At 32.2% G+C, this 20485-nt stretch overlaps 1 protein-coding gene across 1 annotated transcript in view; it reads left to right on the top strand.

Moving 5' to 3' along the window:
- Positions 1–3338: 3338 nt before the first annotated feature.
- The window catches only part of LOC143257542 (X-linked retinitis pigmentosa GTPase regulator-like), a 121010-nt gene continuing 103863 nt past the window's right edge, over positions 3339–20485 (top strand). The window contains exons 1-2 of the mRNA XM_076516364.1: positions 3339–3400; positions 9488–9613. Coding sequence (XP_076372479.1) covers positions 3370–3400; positions 9488–9613 — 157 coding nt within the window. The 5' untranslated portion in view covers positions 3339–3369. The remainder of the gene's footprint in view (positions 3401–9487; positions 9614–20485) is intronic.

The raw sequence follows: 20485 nt of genomic DNA, 5'->3' as shown, positions 1-20485 counted from the left end.
ATTTTCCATTGCAACGCATGGTTCTTTTAAGTACCAAGTTAACCTGAAGTTTGTCCTTTCTTAAGTTGGAGATTGCACAGCTATGGCATGTTATCTTGATAAAAACTAGTTTTATAAGCATAAACACCATACTGCCTTGTAGGTTTCTTTTTAGCTGTATTAAGTCATTCTCAGGTAAAGTCATGCATAACAGCAATGGTATTTTCTAATCACTCTACTTATTTTATTTAAGATTACAGTTAGTGGCTATCCTCTGAATGTAAGTACAAAAGATGGAATGGCACTATAAGTTATTTTCTGAACACCAGTGATGATGACGTTGTTCACAGTTTCATGTAACTTGTATATAGCAGATGAAGATCGTGATCGCAAATTCTCTTATGTTCATTTATATTAAACGGCTAATTGGCTTAAATGCATTTGATTGTATATATCTCTATCATACTATCAAAAGGTGAATAAATGGTTGTTGTCCTAGTCATTTTGATTTCAAGAAGTAAGTCTTTCAAACTGATATTACTGCAGCTACCCATATGTTTTCTTTGTATAATTTCTTTCACAACATAGACTATACAACTTACATAAATCCTTCACACATCTCTACCACACAACTAAATAAAAGTGATCTCTCTACTCTGTACAGTCTCTTCTTAACACCTAAATGTCTAACCAATAGAAAGTTGTAGAATGATGGAAGTACCTACTATAGTCACAGCATCTTTATGTTTGTGCTGTGCAGAGAACTTATTTGCCATACCGGTTTCTCTGTTATTCTTAATTTTTAACCAATTAAATATTGTTTTCAAACTAGAATCTTTCCTTCTAGCATCTTCATTGGATGCCACAACTTAAATTATATTATATTGTATTTACATGTGCTTATCTTTACTAGCTTGTGCTCTCGTCTTTTGCAGTGCTTATATTTTCCAGTAATGTACAGTCTTTGGGATAATGCATTACCATTACAATAATTCAATCCAGGGCACTCCAGAATTTTCTGAAGCCAATTTGTCATTTGGCCTTCTGAATTACAAAAATTGTCATTCTCTTCATTGTTTTTATGATCTGGTCAGAGTGTTAGTAAGCGTCAATATACATAATTATGAAAAGAACTTAGAGCTCAAACGACACTTAGTATTTCTTTGTGAGTAATAGAAAGTCTCCTTTTTGTGGCATTAATTTCTCGCTATGGCTATTTCATCCTATTTTCTGTGTAGTGTCTGTATAGCATTGCTCCCACCGTAAAACGACTGGAATCTGTTTCTAAAATGTATGGATCTTCAAGTGCGTTTGTGTGTGTTTTCTTATAGCAGTAGAATATTCAAGAATTGAGTAGGTTAATATAAGAATAGTGCTAAATAATTTCTTTGCGTGTGATTTCACAATTAGCACAATATGACAAAATCATCTTGATTTTTCAAATAATTGGTGTTCAGGATAAGCTATGTCAGAGGACGATTTTACAAAATAACAATGATAAGACTATACAAAAATTATGTTACTTCATTCAAGTTTCTTAGAACTGATCGATTTTGAATGCATTAAATTTTATGTGTCTTTAGACACTTTCTTTTTTTGTTCACTATTGGTCTGTTCCGGGAAAATCTCCATATCTTGAAATGCTCCATTCAGACTTGAATTTTATGATCATGTTCATGGTCCTAATGATGAAAGTTTTATTCTTCTGATTCAAAGAGCTTTTCCAACTATTAATCCATTAGAACTGATGGAGTTTTTGGTTTTCTACGGGCAAACTATTACATGTAAATATTTTTCTAACAAGTAATACTAGTGAATATTTAATTTCTTGATGGTACAATGGCTGCCTTTCTTATTTGCACTGGAAAATCAATTTCTGTTGCAGTAATTGCCAAGTAGTACACAAGATTTCTTTTGGTTTTAGATTTTGAAGCTATTTGAAGCAATGTTACACCTATAACTATCACGTCGGGCTGAACAATTGTAGATGCAGAACCAGTGTCAGTTAAAAATATACAATGTTTATCCATCAATAATGTCATACACTCGTAGATTAGTTTCTTTAAATAATGAACTTCATATCTAATTTTTTTGTGAAATGGGGATATTCCGAGATGATCTCAGCACTATAAGTCCAACTGATTCTTTATATTTCAGTGTCTGATCAACCTTTATTTGATGTGGTACAACTCGAACAGTTATCAGTAGATTATTCTAATCTTGATGCATTAACTGCTGTTGAGTTTTAATATCTTTGCTGCAATGACAAAGTTTCCAATATTAATAACATTCCTTTTCACAGGTGTCTTTTGGAATGAATTTTTATTACATAAAGAACTTTGTCTGCTTTTCCTAGTGATGTGTCCTGTCAAGCTATATTTAAAATGTCTCTTTTCTTTTGGTTTATTTCTTCCACTCCATGTGTGTAGTTCTATGAATAATCCTTTAAGTTCTTCCAGACTACTGTCACAAGGAGAGGATGTTTAAATACTACTCAATCTGATGATCTTGTAATTTCCAAATAGTGTCTTTAATTGCTGATCTGCGAATTTAACTTAATCATATATGGCATCTATGAATTAGATACATGTTAACGAATACAGCATTTCATATGGATCATCTGGGTAAGAGAACCTTTTATAAAGGCCTCTTCTTTGGTCTGTACCCAATTCCAAAAAAAAAATATCCTTTGGATATTTCCTTCAAATTTTTCAATTCAAAACTGCTATGTGAGGCAGTTACTAATTTTGCTTATTGTTATGGATCTTAAACAGGATATTACTTAATTACGTTTAAGTTGGTCCTTTTAAAATGATCAGCAATGTTTGGTAACTATGACACTCCTTTATTTAGGTAGTAACTCCTTGTTATTCATTTTAAATTATTTAATAAAGCCTTTTTCAAATACACCTTAGTTGTGTCTATATGAACTCTTTTTCAATTAAGAAAACTTTTACCATCCAAGGACAAAATCAATAAAGTACAGCAATCTCTTGTCGTTAATAAATAGAAATACCTTCTGTCTGAACGGTTACATTAATTACACTATCAGGCATATCTGGCAAAGGACGTTAGAACATTATTATTCTTCTATCTGTTAACAACTCACGTTTTTTCATAGAATGCCGTGGAATGTGATTTTAATATTAGATTTGAACACTTCGATATTCTAGTTAAGATAACAGATGAATAGCATTAAGGTTTTAAAAAAAACTTTGTTCATTAAAAACCTTCCAATCGGAAATAAACGTCATGGAGAATTTGTTTATGTTGTTTATTCGAATAACAGTTTTGAAAAATATCTTTATTTCTAGTGTTAATACATATTTAGCGATTTTTTTTTTAATCATAAAATTTTGTACCTCTAGTAGAGGGCGATTGTTTGTAAACATGGCAACGACTGATGAGGATGAAGTTCCAGGTAAACAACATTTGAACAGTTCCAAAGCAGTATTACCACTTAATTATAAATAATTGTTAGTTTAACCTTTAAGTTTAAGCAACATAGTTTTCATAAAGCAGCATTGAATTTGTGAAAACAAAACGTAAATAAAAGTGCAGTGAGCCAGTTTACAGTAGTCTAATGTAGAGTGTAGTGCAAATGTTTGTATAAAACCGATAATAGTGTTCACGTAACTCCAGAAGTTTGCGTACATAAGTCCAAGTCTAATCCAAAAGTAACAATTAAAGCGTAATGTACCTATCCAGTAGCCCGTCTAACATCTTTAAATTTACTGTTTGACATCTTGGTTAAACTTGACTTTGAAATTGTAATGCATGCATTCCCATGATTTCAGTGTTTTCAGTAGATTAAGAATACAAATACAAACTGTAAGTATAATATTTAATGAATGATACCAAGTGATTGTAATATTATTATTATATTAATATGTGTGCACATATTTAATTTCAAGACTCATTAATGAAAAATTGTTGTGAATTTATAACTATAACTATCATTATGAAGTTAGAAAAAAATGGATAATAAACATCATGCTCTTGTATCTGTTTTGCATAGAAAGAAAAAGAGGCATAATACATATGAAAAATAAGAAATTATTTGGTTGTTCAAGGTGTCTTTGCACACTTACTCTCAAGAAAAAAAATTCAGGAAATCAATAATTAATTCCTTTCTTAACTCATTCATTAAGCTAATCACCATGTTCAAGAAATAAAACTCAATTGTGCCCTCTCACCTATTAGAGGCTTTAATCCTGTTAGTCCACTGGATAAATTTGTAAATTTCAATGAAATCACCTCTTATCCTTCTTTTATGCAAGAGAACATAATTTAAAAAAATATGTTATTCTCCCAGAATCCTTTTAGTAGCCCTCATCTGAACCCTTTTCAATAAGTCAATATCTTTTAATAGATAAGTTCCTCTGACAATATTTCAAGTGAGGCTAAACCATGTAATAATTATGTCAATAAATATATCCTAAAATTCTGTTATCATTACTATTAACAACACAGCATTGTCATAATAGCTTGATTGACTTATCAATTACTATACCAATATTCAGTGAGTTTCAATCAGCATTAACTTTATGATCTGAATAACTTAATTTACTTGCTTTACTCTGTATTCACTTCAAAATGCAGTGCAGTTAAGTATAAATTGCCAGTTATTTGTCCATTTTACCAATACTCATACAAAATCATTCCTCAGCATCATTAGTGTAAATGTAAGTAAGAAAAAGTAAAAGCTCAAACACAAAAACACAACACCTGAGATACACCATTAGTAACAAAATACCACTTTGACTGGACTCTGTTAATAACAATATTTTGCTTTCTTTAACCATATAACTCAACTAACTAGTTTTATATACAGTGATGAGCTTTTCTTAGCTAATCTTCTCTATGGAACCTCATCAAAAACTTTGTTAAAATATACCATACAAAGTGCACACCATTTCCATCACCTAGATAAAAAGTAACATCCCAAGAAAGATTTAACAGATTAGGGGGGCAAGATTTTTCTTTAGTAAATCTATGTTTGCTTTATTTTATTATATATGTTATTAACTTATTTTGCAAAGTCTCTTGTATGTAGCTTTCTAGAATTTTTTACACTAGCACTTTTCCAGTTCTGTTGAGCTATCACAAATGAGAAAAAGAGAGAGTTGCTCACATTATGATATTCCACTTACATTTAAAGCCTAAGATTTTTGGTTTTTTAACTGCTTTTAATCTTAATGTGTTTACTTACCAGAAGACATTCTATGAAAGTTTTGAATTGGAAATGACCTTCTATTACAAGTGGCTGGTGAGAATGAATATACTGTTGTAGTTACAGGTCATTTTGCAGTTGTTCAATAAAATACATATAACATTTTTTTATCTCGCAATAAAAGGAATTTACTTTTTCATTAAAATCATAAACATACGTAACTTTATGTCCAATAGTTTAGTACTGTGGGTTAAATTCATTTAAACTTTTTCTAGATAGGTATATGACAGCAAAAAACAGTATTTGCTTAGGGTTAGTCATTTTGGTTACTCTTTTATGAACTGCAATACTTTACAAAAGAAGTTTCTTGAAACTTGAAAAAAACAAATATAATAGAAAAACACTGGAGAGTTAACCAGTGAGTCGGTAAGTAGTCAGTCGGTGGGTTAACTAGTAGGACAGTTTAATGCTGCAAATTTTAATTTGTTTTTCAACAAGAAAGAGATTTTGCAAGTGACTGTTTAGCTTTATTTGTGAGTTAAACTGTAATATGTAAAACTTGTGTTACGGTCAAAAAATAAATCTCTTTCATTGTTAGTAAATAAGCTGGGCTTTGTATTACTTATATCAATAATCAAAAAACAGCACATCAAATTATAAAATCCATTACAACACTGAAGTAAGATTATTTTGATAAAAATAAAAGAGAATCTGGAACAGATTTCAAGATAATTTCACATTTATGAAGCAAGTAAGGAAAATTGTTAGAAATGATGAAACATGGAAAGAAAAGCTAGAAGACCAGCAAGAAAGAGACAGAAAATTAATAGAATATCTTGAAGAAAGAAAAAATTAAAGCAAGACAGAAAAGAAACATACCAAAGATTAAGAGAAGAAGAAGAAAGAAATAGGAAATTGGAAAAAAAAAAGACAGGAATTTAAGAGATAAGCTAAAATAAAAGAGCATAAAGAGTTATGGAAGAACTCTTGAAAATTAATTTGATTGAAAATAAGATAAAAATTGCTATTGGAAAATGTACACAAGGTTTGTGACAGTTAAAAAACAACAAAGGACATATGTGATATTTTTTAGCTCTTGGATTTACTACAGCATAGTCAGTTAAGGCCTTCTGACTGGAGACATCAAGATACCAAACTATGGAGCATACTACTGTTTGAATTTGAACCAAGTTCATCATCAAAAATTGAAGAGTAATCAAATCTTAAGAACATTTATTAAATATAAAATCACAAAACAATGCAATAATTAAAAAGAACAAAAGGGTTTTTCCAATGGATATTTGTTGAACTAATAAATGATGTATGAGAAAATTTTCTTAGTTCTAATGAAAAAAAATGTGTAGTTAAACTACATATAATGAAGTACAGAAAAATAATAACTTAAAAATCCCAGACTTGTAACTGTAAATGAAATAAAGTAAATCCAAATCAATTTGAATTTTACTAAAACATACATAAATTCTTAAATTCTTTTGAAGCCAAAGAAACTCTTGACTTCCTCAACATTCATATCTATGATAATCCAACAGTATGTTAAAACTGCACATTTTTAAGGCAACAATATACCTAACTACAATAACTCTTAAAAACCCTTAGAGTCTTAAAAGTAAACATTTTATAAGGTATTCTAGCCAAGAATCTATATTCTTGAACTCAGAAGTCTGCTAACTTTTACTTACATTAACTTATGCTTAAAATCTAACATGTTTAAAATAATAATTTTGCTAAAATCTGGAAGTCTGCAAAGATTAAAAGCTCCAAGGCCAAGCCTAGCCTTCTGTATGAAAACAAAATCACACTGAAAGGGACATTTTTCCCCCAACACCACATTCAGTGAGTGATTCCATGCACAAATGATGTGAATATATCTAGCTATTAGTTGGTTTCACACAAGAGAAATACTGTTTTTGTAATTAAAAAGTTATGTTTCTAACAAGTGAATGAAGAAAACAGACAATTATGAATACTTAATATGCACAATATCAAAAAGGACGGTTGCATAACTTACATCAATACCTCTCTGTATCACAACTGAAAATGATGAAAAATACAGTAAATAAAATTTGCACATTACCTTAGAGAGTAGTAAACATGGTACACTCTTGTGCTATATATTTATGAAGTGCAGAAAGATTAATATTAAAATTGAAGAAGCACAACAAAATACATAATGCCATCTATACTGTGCAAAGGGTGCAATAACTAACTTGAAGAGGTACAAAAATATATCAAAGAAGTAAAGAAGAATGTTAGTAATATAATAAAACATCTGGAAAATGAATTTATAAATAAAAGGACCAAACCAGCCAACCATACCTCTCTTTCTCCACATCTGTTAGAGAATTTCAACCCCAAACATTGTTAAGTATGAAATATTGAATAAGAGAAATTTCAACTTGTGTACACTGATTACTAATGCTGCTTTTTCACCTGTGACTGCAGAAACTTTCTGGGCTATTCCAACTGTACCTCCTCCTAATTGACTTTCAGTATTTAGCTGGCTAGTTCAACAACATTGACCAGTTGAGAAATCCATACATTATGTTAAAAATTACTGTGCATAGTGTATCAGGTTCAGTTAAAAACAATATTCTATAATAATTAGATAGAACAGTAAACAACAAGCTTTTTATCTTTTGCCCAGTTCGAAGGAACAGCCTTATCATTAAGCAGTCTTCCTGTTAAGGGCCATAGTAACTATCAAGCATTGATAGCTGCTTTGTTGAAAATATTTGAAGTATTGCATAAGATAAGCAAACATTTGTGAAATGTTGGGCTGAGATGAGGTGAAGGCTGATGAAAACTTTTGTTAAAAATCCAAAATGTAGAGAATGGAGTTAGAAAGTGTGCTTGACTAATGGCAAATCGTCTTTTTATACCAGGTTAGGCTCTGCTGGGCAAATTGTTGCTGTATTAGAGCTAGCAAATATGTGTTATTGTCTCATTTAATTTGAGAAGAAAATATTGTTGAGGTCAATGATGAAAATGCAAACAAGTTACAAGGAATTATTAAAAGACCTTATCTTGAAAAAACATCAAGTTAAAAGTTGAAAGAATAATTTCCTTGAGAAAATTAAATGTCCTCCTGTAGAAAAGTTTTTCTTGTTTTGTTAATGCACAAATATTGGAAATACACAATACAGAAACAGTAGTGTTCATATCACTGAATCTTTAAATACAAAGTTCAAATACACTAGATTATTTTAAAAAATAACCCATTTTCTACTGTTCTTCACTCGACCGTTTAGACTGTGTTATCATTTGTGGACTTGGTTTTACTTGATGTTAACCTCTAGATATTTTTTTACCTAACTGACTTATTCTTATACGTGAGAAAGTTCCCTCAGCAACATTTAGTAAAAGAAAATACTGAGACCTTAGCCAAATTTATGGATCGTTTGAATGAGTTACTCAATTACATGTATACTACATGGATACTCCATGTAAAATAATAGATTATTGTTTTGTGACCAATTCATAGATACTATAGTTATTCTAGAAACAGATTTATTTAAATGATAAGTAAATCAATTGTGATTAAAATTATCAAATAATTGAAATTGAGTTATCTTACAATTATGACATTTTATTATTCCAAATGTCCAAGTGATTGAAATATTATTATTAATCTCTAAGCTGCATAATGGGCCAGCTGTGCTCTGCCCAATTTTAGCCTTATAAGTTGTTTTTTACTTCAAGTTTGTTCAGGTTTTGGTTGTTAATGATGGTGCCTATGATTTGATGGTTCCAGGATCAATTCTCATTTCTGTCAAGCTTACTTGCCCTGTCTTTGTTATGGTGAAACGTCTAAGATTATCTGATACTGTCATTACTTTTGAACTGTGAACTAGATGAAAGGCAACTGGCTAGCAGCACCTGTTTCTAATTTAGTTTGTTGTTTTCTTTTGTTTTGAGCTGCTGAGTAGAGGGAAATTGACTGGCCAACATTTCTTTTACTTTTTTTTTTGAACTGCTAACTAGAATAAAGGCAGTTAGCTGGCAGTAGTTACTGTTTTCTTTTGCTTGTGTAGACCATAATTTGTGCTAATTGGTTGATGGGAATATCAGTTAATCCATTTACAAATATCACTAATTGATTAGCTTTTCTCTCTATCATTTTATTCTCTGGTTACAGATAATTTCTCAGAAGAGAATATTAATTATTTTATCTCCTGGTGGCTCAGCTCTTAGCTCAAGGGCTGATAATGCTGAAAATTTGGATTTAGTACTCACAGTAGACACAGTGGAGATATCCACTTGTATAGCTTTAAATATGATAAATCAATTAATCCTTTGTTTTTGTTTTTATTATAGATACTGGAGCAGTATTTACTTTTGGCAAAAGCAGATTTGCAGATAATATCCCAGGAAAGTTTTGGATTAGAGATGACCCCATACTACAAGTGGCTTGTGGAGATGAACATACTGCTTTAGTTACAGGTTAGTTTATTCAGTAAGTTAGTAATTAAAATAACTTAATTTCATTTTCTTACTACAACATAAAATGTTTGTAGTCTTTACGTTTCAATATAGAATTTGTTTTGAAACAACAGTCCTTAACAAATTACTATTTGTATCTGGAAACTTAAAAGTGCATACAGGATTTTAATAATTTTTATTTCTCATCATTAAAATTTTCATGTCAGAGTACAGATTGAGATCTTTTATTACTAAATGAAATAATTTGTAATTAAAACATTTTTAAATCACTTAGGAAGGTATTTCTTATTTTGGTAACAACATTAAAACATTTAAATATAAGACATGTAAATGCTTGACACTTAAGAGCATGAGACATAAATGCATATAGGAAGACATGTGATAATATGGTGTAAATGAAATGTTGGATTACATTTATATAAATTGAGGTTGCAGGTATTTCAATCAGTCATTTAGCACCAGCAAGCTCGATTTGCAAATAAAAGTTTGAATGAATTTCATAGTGCAGATAAATCTACATGTTCTGAAAATGGACAACAAGGAAACATATGACTCTTCAAAGCTATTTTTGCTCAGCTATCCTTGAGAAAAGTAAAACATTTAAACCTTTTTTTTGTTTTCAGGAAATAATTGATTTTCTGACTAAACTTCTCCTTAGTGTTGACATCTGATAATAGCAACTTATTCCATAAGTAATTCACCTTTGAAGAAAAACCAAACTTTCTTAACTGTAACCTCTCCTGTTTTAGGAAATCTTAATAATCTAATGCAGTACTTACCTCCATTCACAAGATTAGTTATTCTTGTTAAGTGCCTCCATTTAGATGCAAACTTTTTCTTTTGGCATGACTCAAGCCTTGCACTCTCCCATTGTTAGAATAGTACATTCCAACATGTTTTTCATGTGAATCATCATATATCATTTATTACCCAATAGTGGCATAGCATCACACATGATGCATCTGACTCCCCCTACACTTCTTTATCAAACCTTCACTTTTCATTTGGCAGTATTTGTGTTCAGACATGCTTTTTTATTTATCATTACATATTTGACTTCATTTTCCTTATATAATGGTTCATTTTCAACTTCATTTGATTTGTGCAACCATCGCATTTTTTGAATTTATTATTTCATTTAAGTTGATTTACTTCTGCAATCATGTTTTGTGAAACTTTTCTGTGCAATGTATTCTGAAGTTAATCTTACCACTTTGGGGTTTGCACCAGTAATTAGCATTCATCACTGGTCTCAGGTGTGTGGGTCCTTATGATGGATTTAACTGATGTCATGAGCTTGGAGGTTGAAGGTTCCAGAGTCCAACCTTTCTCCCTGGACTTCACCATGACTTTTTCTGCAACTGCTGAGCCTTTGCTGATGATGAGAACTTTATTCATCTTTTTCCACCTCTCAAGTTTGCTGATCACTCCCATATAAAATCTGGGGATTTTCCTAGGCCTAATGTGATCCTCTTGGATTTTCTCAGGCTTGTGTTCTTTATTCCTGTCACCTAGTTCTTTTTCACCTTGTCCTCAATTATTACGTATACTATTTTCCACATTTTGTTTTCCATTGATATTCAGGCTATTGCTGTTTCGTTCACCATGTATTTCCAAGGAAAGAGTAACTTGTCCTGCCCCCTGTGGCCTTTAGATCACTTCACCCTTTCTTACCATTGGACAGTATATAAGGGTGAGGCAGATTTCAATGTCTTCCACTTAACCTTCTCTATTATTTTTCTTCCTTACATCAGATCTCAGAGGACCTACACAGATATCATGAGGGATTTTTGTGGATATCCTTCATTTTCTTTCCTACACTTTAGTCCATACTTTATCTTCAACTGCAAGCTAAATTTTTTGTAGGTTATTGAGTAGTGGAAGAGTATTAACAGATTGGAAGTTGGCTAATGTTAATTCAATATTTAACGAAAGTGATAAACAATTATAGGACAGTTAGTCTATGATCAGTAGTTGGAAAGGTTTTGGAAAGTGGGATTAAAGATTCATTGCAGAGTCACTTAAAGCAGTTTGAGATAGTGTCAAAGAGCCATCATGGTTTCACTAATGAAAAGTCTTGTTCAACAAATGTTTTGACATTATTTGAAGATATTATTGTATAAGTTGATGAAGGACATACTATGGATTTGGTTTACTTTAATTTTCAGAAAGCATTTGATAAGGTGCCTCACAAATGACTTATTACAAAAATTAAATCTGTGTGTGTAGGAAATGTTATTAAGTTGATAGAAAACTGGTTAGAGAGTAATAATATATGGAGATAAATTTGACTGTATCACAGTTACAAGTGGTGTGCTGCAGAGCTCTTTGCTGGGTCATCTCCTGTTTGTGAGTTATATTGATGATATTGACTCTGTTATGACTAACAAAATTTTGATGTTTGCAGATAACAACAAGATTGTAGGGTGACTAACTCTATCAAAGGTGGCAGATGATGTTTAGCTATCCAGAATGTAAAGTGATGCATGTAGGTTTTCACAGTTTAAATTATCAGTACAATTTATACGGAGATACATGAAATACTTTATTTAAAGAAAACAATACTTATGTTATGATAAAAATTACTTAAGCCATCTAAACAGTATTTTATAGTTAGCAGTAGGGCTAAATGGATTTTAGGTAGCATCTATAGAAATAATGAATAAAAGACAAAGAATATTATTGTTTCTATGTATAGGTCACTTGTAAGGCCTCATTTAGAGTATAGTGTACCATTTTGGGCTGCCTTACTCAGGAGGTACCTTGAGTTGTTGAAGAAGGTTCACAGAGGAGCCACTAGAATGATATGTGAGATGGTGTGATTGTCCTATGAGGAGAGACAAAATTCTCTAAACCTGTTTTCTCTGTAGAAGAAAAGAGTCAGAGGAGATTTGATTGAGGTGTTTAAGATTATTAAGGGCATTTATAATATATACCCATATAACTTTTTGTGTTTAGCAGTAAAAACAATAGGATAATGGGTTATAACATCAAATTTTGGCAGCATAGGAGTTGTCTGCAGTTTAGTCAGTTTTACTTTTCAAGCATGGTAATTGACTTTGGAAATTAGCTGCCTTCAATGATTTATATAGGCACAAAATGTAACTGAGTTTAAGAAAAGATTGGATGAATACATGAGTAGTAAGGGGTAGTTATAGTTGAAAACTGGAAGAGATATCCTTGTTGAGCTTGTAAGCTCCTTTTTGTTCCTTTAAAATGTTATGAAATTAATTTCTCAGTTGAGCATTGCTGCTAGCATTTACCTTGCCCTTCATGGGCTTCTTATCATTTTCCTTTGACTGATCAGCAAGCTGATCAACCATTTCTTTAATACCAGCAGTTGGAGTCACTTTTGCTGATGTAGTTTGTTGACCCTGATAATCCTATCAGTTTCTCCCACACTCAGATTTCTCACCTTCATTTCACCTAACAGCTCACCTATACTGCTATTCCGTGATACAACTTATATCTGACATACATTAATGATCATCTGAACCAATTTTGGGGTTACCCTTTGCCTCATTACCTCCATCATGGCACAGTTGTCTTCCTTAATCCTATCCCTTTACACGTGACTTCTTTGCTTTTGGGATCTTATCAGGAGGGATGCTTTTTTGTCACAGGCTCATATACCTTCTACTTATTTTCATGACTTTTAGTTGACTCATTTTTTTGTTATTCTGTTTTTGGAGATTTGTTTGAGTCTTTGAAACTCCATTTGAAATCTGTTTGTGAGACAATGTTCATTCCTTTCATCTTTGGTTGCTCAGTTTCTCATTGTGATTCCATTCTTTCTCCCATAACCATTTCCTGTAATGCTCTCTCCTGTCCTTTGCCAATTTCAACCACTATGGGTTCAACACATCATTGTGGGTCTCAATAACAGATTCATTATCACCAGCAGTTCTGTGGCTGTCTGGTATATTCCAGTCAAGTGGAGGCATGTTTGGTTGATTTTGTTTCCCTGTGATGGGAATTCATCACCTCTCCTTGGGTTATCCAAGTTTTGTCAGAAGGACTTTTCATCCTTCTGATATTCTTCATTTTACTACTACTACTCAGTACATATTCAAAGCTGTGCAGACGTTTCTTTCACAGAAAGCTATTAGTCCTCCCAGCCAACCTTGCCCAGATTTTTGTTCTCTCCAAGAATACAAGGTACTGGCATCCTGTGATTGATCTGCTCTAATTTAACCACTTTTTTTATCTTCCCAGCTTTACCATGGAGTTCTTTTCCACACTGAGGTGTATTTGTTTTTCCAGGACTGTGTATGATCAAGTTAGATGTATCTAATGCTTATTTCCAAATTCCTATTTCTCATCAGTCCAGCCACTATCTTCAGTTTGTCTACTACTGGGTTGTGTATCAGTTCTATTTCTTGCCTTTTGGCCTTGCTTTGGCACTATATGTATTTCATTTGGTGGTCTAAGCCTTTGCTATCTTTTTTATGCTCACAATTTGCATTTACACTTTTATATGGGAGGACTGACTCTTGTTACCTCCTTCAAAACTGGAGTCTTCTCAAAACACGTATGCAACTTAGAGAAGCATCTTATGTTGGTTGGATCCTCAAGGTAAAGAAGTATTTCCTTTTGCCTACTCAACATCTTATCCACTGGACCAACTAGTAGTACTTTTATGTTTACTATCTTACCATTACGATTTTGGTGTATACATTATGACTATACGCTCATACAGACAAATATTACAACTTATTGCAACTCCCAAATTATTATATATTATATAGGCCTATACAATAAAGTGATAAATTGTTCCCCCAGGGCTTGAAAGGGATGAAAAGAAAATTTCTAGTGAGATACAAATAAATTTTGATAATAAATAAGAGACATAGTCCAAATGGCTACTTGCGATAATCGTGTTTGTGCTTGAAATAATAAAAAAATATTACCAATAGTTTGAGAGCGGTGCTTCTCCATATTGGGTACATGGGGGAATCCATAGTTACGTCATCAGTGCTTGTCAGCCAACCAGCACTCACGTAGATAGGTATTTCTCGTTTTCTAAGCAGCATAGAAACACCAATGCGATCGTTCACAAGATGGAAAAAAAAGAGGCCTTGTTCACCAGATTGTCTTGTTTCTAACAAATCTAAAAGGACTAAAATTGTGAATCAAAATTTATGAAAGAGTATAGTGCAAAATATCTGGTCATTGCATCAAAAGTCAGTGACCGTCATGCATTTTGTACAGTTTGTCACATTGATTTTTCTGTGACGCATGGCGGGATAAACAATTGTTTAAGACATACAAAATCAGCATCTCACCAACAAAAGGCTGAGGTGAAGACAAAGGTAAAAACAATGCAGATAACAACTATTACAATAAGTGCCATAAACATGATATAAACTAGTCCTTACACAAAGGATTTTTCTGCTTACTGTTTGTACATGTTCAGTGTTGTTTTACCAGTATATTTGTTACTCTGAATGAAATAAAAGACATAATTTCAAAAGAATTTTTTAAAAATTTTTTATTAAATACACAAAACACAGTCATAAATGAGCAATCTATAGCAGTAATAAATAATAATAATTACAATAATAATATAATAATAAACAGCTTAGAGACATTGGTCAGGCCTAGTAGCTGCAAATGATAAAGGGCTCTGTCTACAATTATTACACTCAGTCATTTGAAATAGTTGGCATCTCTGTATCTATTTCATACCAGGGTGATTTTGATCATCCATGCCATTCAGGGTCAGGTCCTTCTGATTATTCCTTATTAGTTGATTCAACCTTGGTTTTCTTATCTCCTTCATTTTCAAACCTCACCCCATTGCCTCTTCCTCTCACTCCAAAGCTGCTCTGTTAACCTCGCTTACCAGTCCTTCATACCATCAGACTTCATACCTGGCATTTATCAGGTCCTTGGGAAGGGGTTCCAGGTTGTCTAGACATGTTGCATCCATTTTTCTAGGACTGCTCAGTCTTCCTCTTTTGTGATTTATCAATGTAATGAAATATTTTTTATCAATGGTCTTTGTATCTGGGCTTTTCCCCTTCTAGGCTCATGGTTCCTCATATTATGAATTTCCTCAACTAACTTTTTGATCATGAGGTTTCTGTCTTTACTACATCTTGTTATCACAAAGCCCTATCCAAATTTTTCTATTTTTGTCAGTAACACTTTGCACTTTCATCTTTTACCATTTTCCTTTTATTGTATTCCTTCTGAATACATTGACTGATTTGATGACACTTCTTCCAGATTGGAATATCACTCTTATTTTTCACTCCTTTACACTCCTCCAATTTGAATCTTTGTCCTCATGTTCCTTGTTTTACCTACTCCTTCAAGCTTATTTCCTATTCCTTTTCTCCTGTGAGCATTATCAATTTGATATTTTATCATTGATGTTTTACATATTCTTTTCCATTTCATGTATGTTCTCCTTTATCTGAATCATTCTTTCCTACCCAAAACCTTGATGGCTCATGATGGACATTCTTCATTTTCGACAAATTCATTCTTTCAATTTTCCATCTTTATTTCTATACTGATCTAGATGGACTTCTGTGTTATGTATGTGCTCATTGTTATTGACAGCCTGATTCTGTGCTTCAGTTTCTTATCTTTGCATTTCTTAGCAACAGTTCTCTGTACTTCACCTTTCCCCATCATTGGCAGTTGATAAGATTGACATATTCCTCTTTATCTCCCACTGAAAACCTGTTCCAGGTGTTGTTATCTTAGATCAGGCACCTTACCATTTTCCTGACATTTTACCTTTGTTGTCTATGAGAGGAAATTCTTCAGTTGAACATGGGGATTACACTTCATAGATTCATTTGCCACTATTTTCATCATGTGGCTGTTTTTTCCTCATCAGGAAACTGCCTTCTGCTGAATGCCACCCTTCAAACTTAGGTGTGACTATGACTGAGTAAGTTATCTTTTCTATATATATTTTTCCCTTTTAGTGCCATGCCCCCTTTATGTTTAGGATCCTACTCAGTGGTGAGCATTGTTTGTCTTGGTATACTACCTTTTTCTGAAATCCACACTGTATAGCCAAGACATAAACCCATGGTCATTAACGCACACTGTCAAAATGGAGTGTTCCACAAGATCACTAGTAGGTTTTTCCTCACAATATACTTGTTTCATAAATATGCCCATTCTAAATTGTACTTAGTCATGGACTTACATTAGTAAGGCAGGAGGTCATAACTGCCCATTACTGCAGTTGTTTTGATTGAATTGAACAGGGATGGTCTGCTTTTCAAAATTTGGTTTTCATGCTCACCAATTACAATTCTCAGGTGTTGACATTCCTCTGGACTTTCCACCACATTTCATCTTCTTTCTTTCTTCTAGTAGAATATGTGAGTGCTTGCCACCTTCCAGTCCCAGTTTCTAGTTCCACCTGTGTAATGGACCATGATGGAGTTCTCCTGTGTGTGATCACTTCCATTCAGTAAAGAGTAATTTATGGAGGAAGAGTTAGCTTGACTTCTTGAGCATTATTTGGGTAAAGTTTAATCTGGCTTTTTTCTTTTTTAGTTATAATGTTAGGAATGGCTTGGCGAGCTTGGATAGAAATGTGGGAAGAAACTGAGGAATGTGAATGTGATATATGTTTTCCACCTCTTTAGTTAAAAAGTAAAATTTTCAAAATTATGTTGTTTTCCATCCATACTTCACCAGTTAAACTTTCACTTTCATTAGGGGGTGAACTAGAGTATGTGGGGATTAAGAACCTGCTTGTCTGGTTCTACAACAGGAATAACAATTTTGTTTTTAATTAATGAGCTGAGTTATTATTCTTAACAAATCAGGTAACAGTTGTAAGTAGTCTCACCCTTGATCTTCACTTCCTGTTGGCCTGCTAACCTAACAAGAACCAGTTTGTATCTTAATTCAGTTAATTTGTTCAGCAGAAGTCATGCTGGTTTCAACTAATATTTTTCCTTTGTTCAACATATTTGGGACTTTCAAAACTTCTGGCATTAAATTTTTGTGGTTCTGCCAGTTAGCATCTTTACTTTGGTTTTATTTAAGGAACACTCCTAAAGCTCTTGTGCTGTGTTAATCATTCACTTTTCATGAATATAGTTTAGTTTCATTTGTTTGCATTCATGTTTCTTTTAAGTAAGTTCCACAAGGCTCTTGCCAGTAATTCAGAGCCATTTATGTTTGCTTTACATGAACAAGTTTTACTGTTCATTTCATTTTAAGTGTGAAGCATATTTAGTAAAGTTTTTTATCTGCTAATGATACAGTTGATTTTAAGTAAAGGCTTGTATTTCATATTTGTTGTGCATTTTACCTAGATCCAGTATCTTAAATTGGTGTTATTTTCATGTAGTGGTTTCATTTTATTTATACTCATGTGATTTTCATAGCTAAATTTCTGTGTGACATCTCATCAAAATCTTTACTGAAATCTAGTAAACCATATCTCCACCCTTTCTCCCATCCAGATACCAAATAACATCCTTTAAAAAAAACCCATTAGTAAAGCATCATTTTTCTTTGGTGAAATCATGTTTGTTTTCATTTAAGCTATTATTTTTAAAACGTTCTATTATCTAATTCTCTAGGCTTTGTCACACGACAGAAGATTAACTCACCTATCATTTTCAGAGGAACTCTTATTATCCCCTTCACAAATAGCTGTAACATAAACAACTCTGCACTCCTCAGGCACTCATCTACTGTTTGTTGAGCTACCAAAAATGAAAGAGATATTGTTCTGTTTTTAAAATCTCACTTTTCTGCTTGCCACAAAGAAATTAATAACTAATTGAATCAGTTCAAGGTTGGGAGTATTGTTAATATCCTTTCTTGTAAAAGAAGAAAACTTAAAATCTCAGCCATCATATAGTCTTCAGTTTGATGGGGTCTTTAGTATTATGATTAGCATCTTTTAAGTACCCACTTTTATTCTAACATTTTGCTTACCTTTAAAAAAACCTTAAAAACATTTTGGGAGTTATTTTTAAAATTTGCAGCCACCTATACCTCATAAGCTCTTACAGATTTCATAATTTCCTTTTTAACCACATTACTAGTCTTCCTGTAGTTCTGTAAATATTCTGACCTATTTGTCAATTTAACATTATAATCTTACGACATTTATTTTTGTTTTTATTTTTCTTTCATTTCTTCTATAGCCAGTTAGTTTTCACTATTCTATTTTTCATCTATTTAGGAAAATGCTTACCTTCATTTACATTTAAAATGGATTAAATCTGTTCCACATCACTTTGTAACTCATTGTCTCAATTCATTAATGATAAATCTTGTCTTATGGTTTAAAAACTGGCCTTCCAAAAATTATGAACTAAACATTCATTTCCTTTTATCTAAACAAAAACCTCAAACTTAATTATGCAGTAATCACTGTCCCTCAAATATTTTTCTACTTAAACTCTTTCAACCACTTCCTTATCAGTGGTTAACAGTGTATATCATAAAGGGTACCCACTTCTGGTTGGCTCTGTGAATCACTTCAGTCAATGTGTCAAAAATTAAAGTCCTGTAATTATTGTATCAGTATTTTTATTAGAAGGTACCGTGATCTCATTATATAATTTCTAATTGCTCCTGTCTGTCTGATCAATGCTTGGCATGACTAGGTGATTTGGGGGCACTAAACAAGCTTACCATATCAGCTATGTGGGGCATTATAATGTGGTAGTCAATCCTACTATTTATTGGTAAAGAGCATCACAAAGTTGGCAGTGAGTGGTATTAACTAGCTTCCCCCCTGTAGTTTGTCATTTAAAAACCACTAATGGGAAGTACAGATAGCCCTGTAACAGCTTTATACAAAATTCACCAATCAAGCAAACAGACTATTTCTAAAAGTTTGGACATGGCTTGAATTGGTAATGAACAAAACTTTATTGTAATTGTACAATGTTTTGAGAAGCTAATGTCATTGTCAGGTACAAGTAGCTTGCAGAGATACATGATATATACACATATATATAGTGTGGAACTAAGCTGTTAAAGAATCTCTGGTCATGTGACTGGATACATGCATATTCATGTGTCTCTGTAAATTACTTGTACCTGATGATGACATAATATTGTAGAAATCTTGTACATTTATAATAAAATTGTTTCTCTATCTATTCAACCTATCTCCAAACTTTTATTTTTTTTAAAAAAAATGGGTTTATTGTCATAAAATTTAATCAAGCTGTTTGATCAAGTGACCTATAACAATTGCTAATTAGAAATATTATTCCTTCTAACACATGATTGTAATACATATAGATTTTACCCTTTTACTATAATTTTTTATTTAATCCTAACAGTTTGGAGCTCAACACCTTACCCGCTCTTTTAAACAGCGTATTATTATTTAATAATTATAACATTAGATTTCAAAATAATATACATAATTAGTATTCTCAAATTCCAAACAAGTTTCAGTAATTCACATTTTGTCATAGTTTTTTTATTACTATGTTTACCAATACATCTGTCAGATTTATCTTTAAAACAATGACTTGTATTCTGAAGTATCTACTTCCAAACCTCTCATTCATCTAATATGCTGTCAATTTGTTTATTTTCAATTTTTTAAGCTCCCTCACCTCTGTGCAAGTTTGGATTAAACTGTATTCAAGGAATATATTCAATTAAAAAAGATATACTTCTGAAATACTACAATTAAGTTCTAAATCTCCTTAACATAATGCAAAGCATAATTCAGATCTTCTTGTCATACTGTTAAATGTGTTCATTATGATATTTGTAGTCAACATCACAATATCCTTATATTCTGTACCAGCCATATACTTATGCAAGAACCAGAATTAAGTGCTTGTGGGACTGGTCTTTCTATATATTTTATTCCATTTCATTTTACCTGCTTTGAAATGTGTTTGCCTG

The sequence above is a fragment of the Tachypleus tridentatus genome, chromosome 7 (assembly GCF_004210375.1).
Source record: "Tachypleus tridentatus isolate NWPU-2018 chromosome 7, ASM421037v1, whole genome shotgun sequence".
In the NCBI taxonomy this organism is placed as follows: Eukaryota; Metazoa; Arthropoda; class Merostomata; order Xiphosura; family Limulidae; genus Tachypleus; species Tachypleus tridentatus.
Note: the sequence above shows the minus strand (reverse complement) of the source record. Positions and strands in the feature narration are given on the sequence as shown.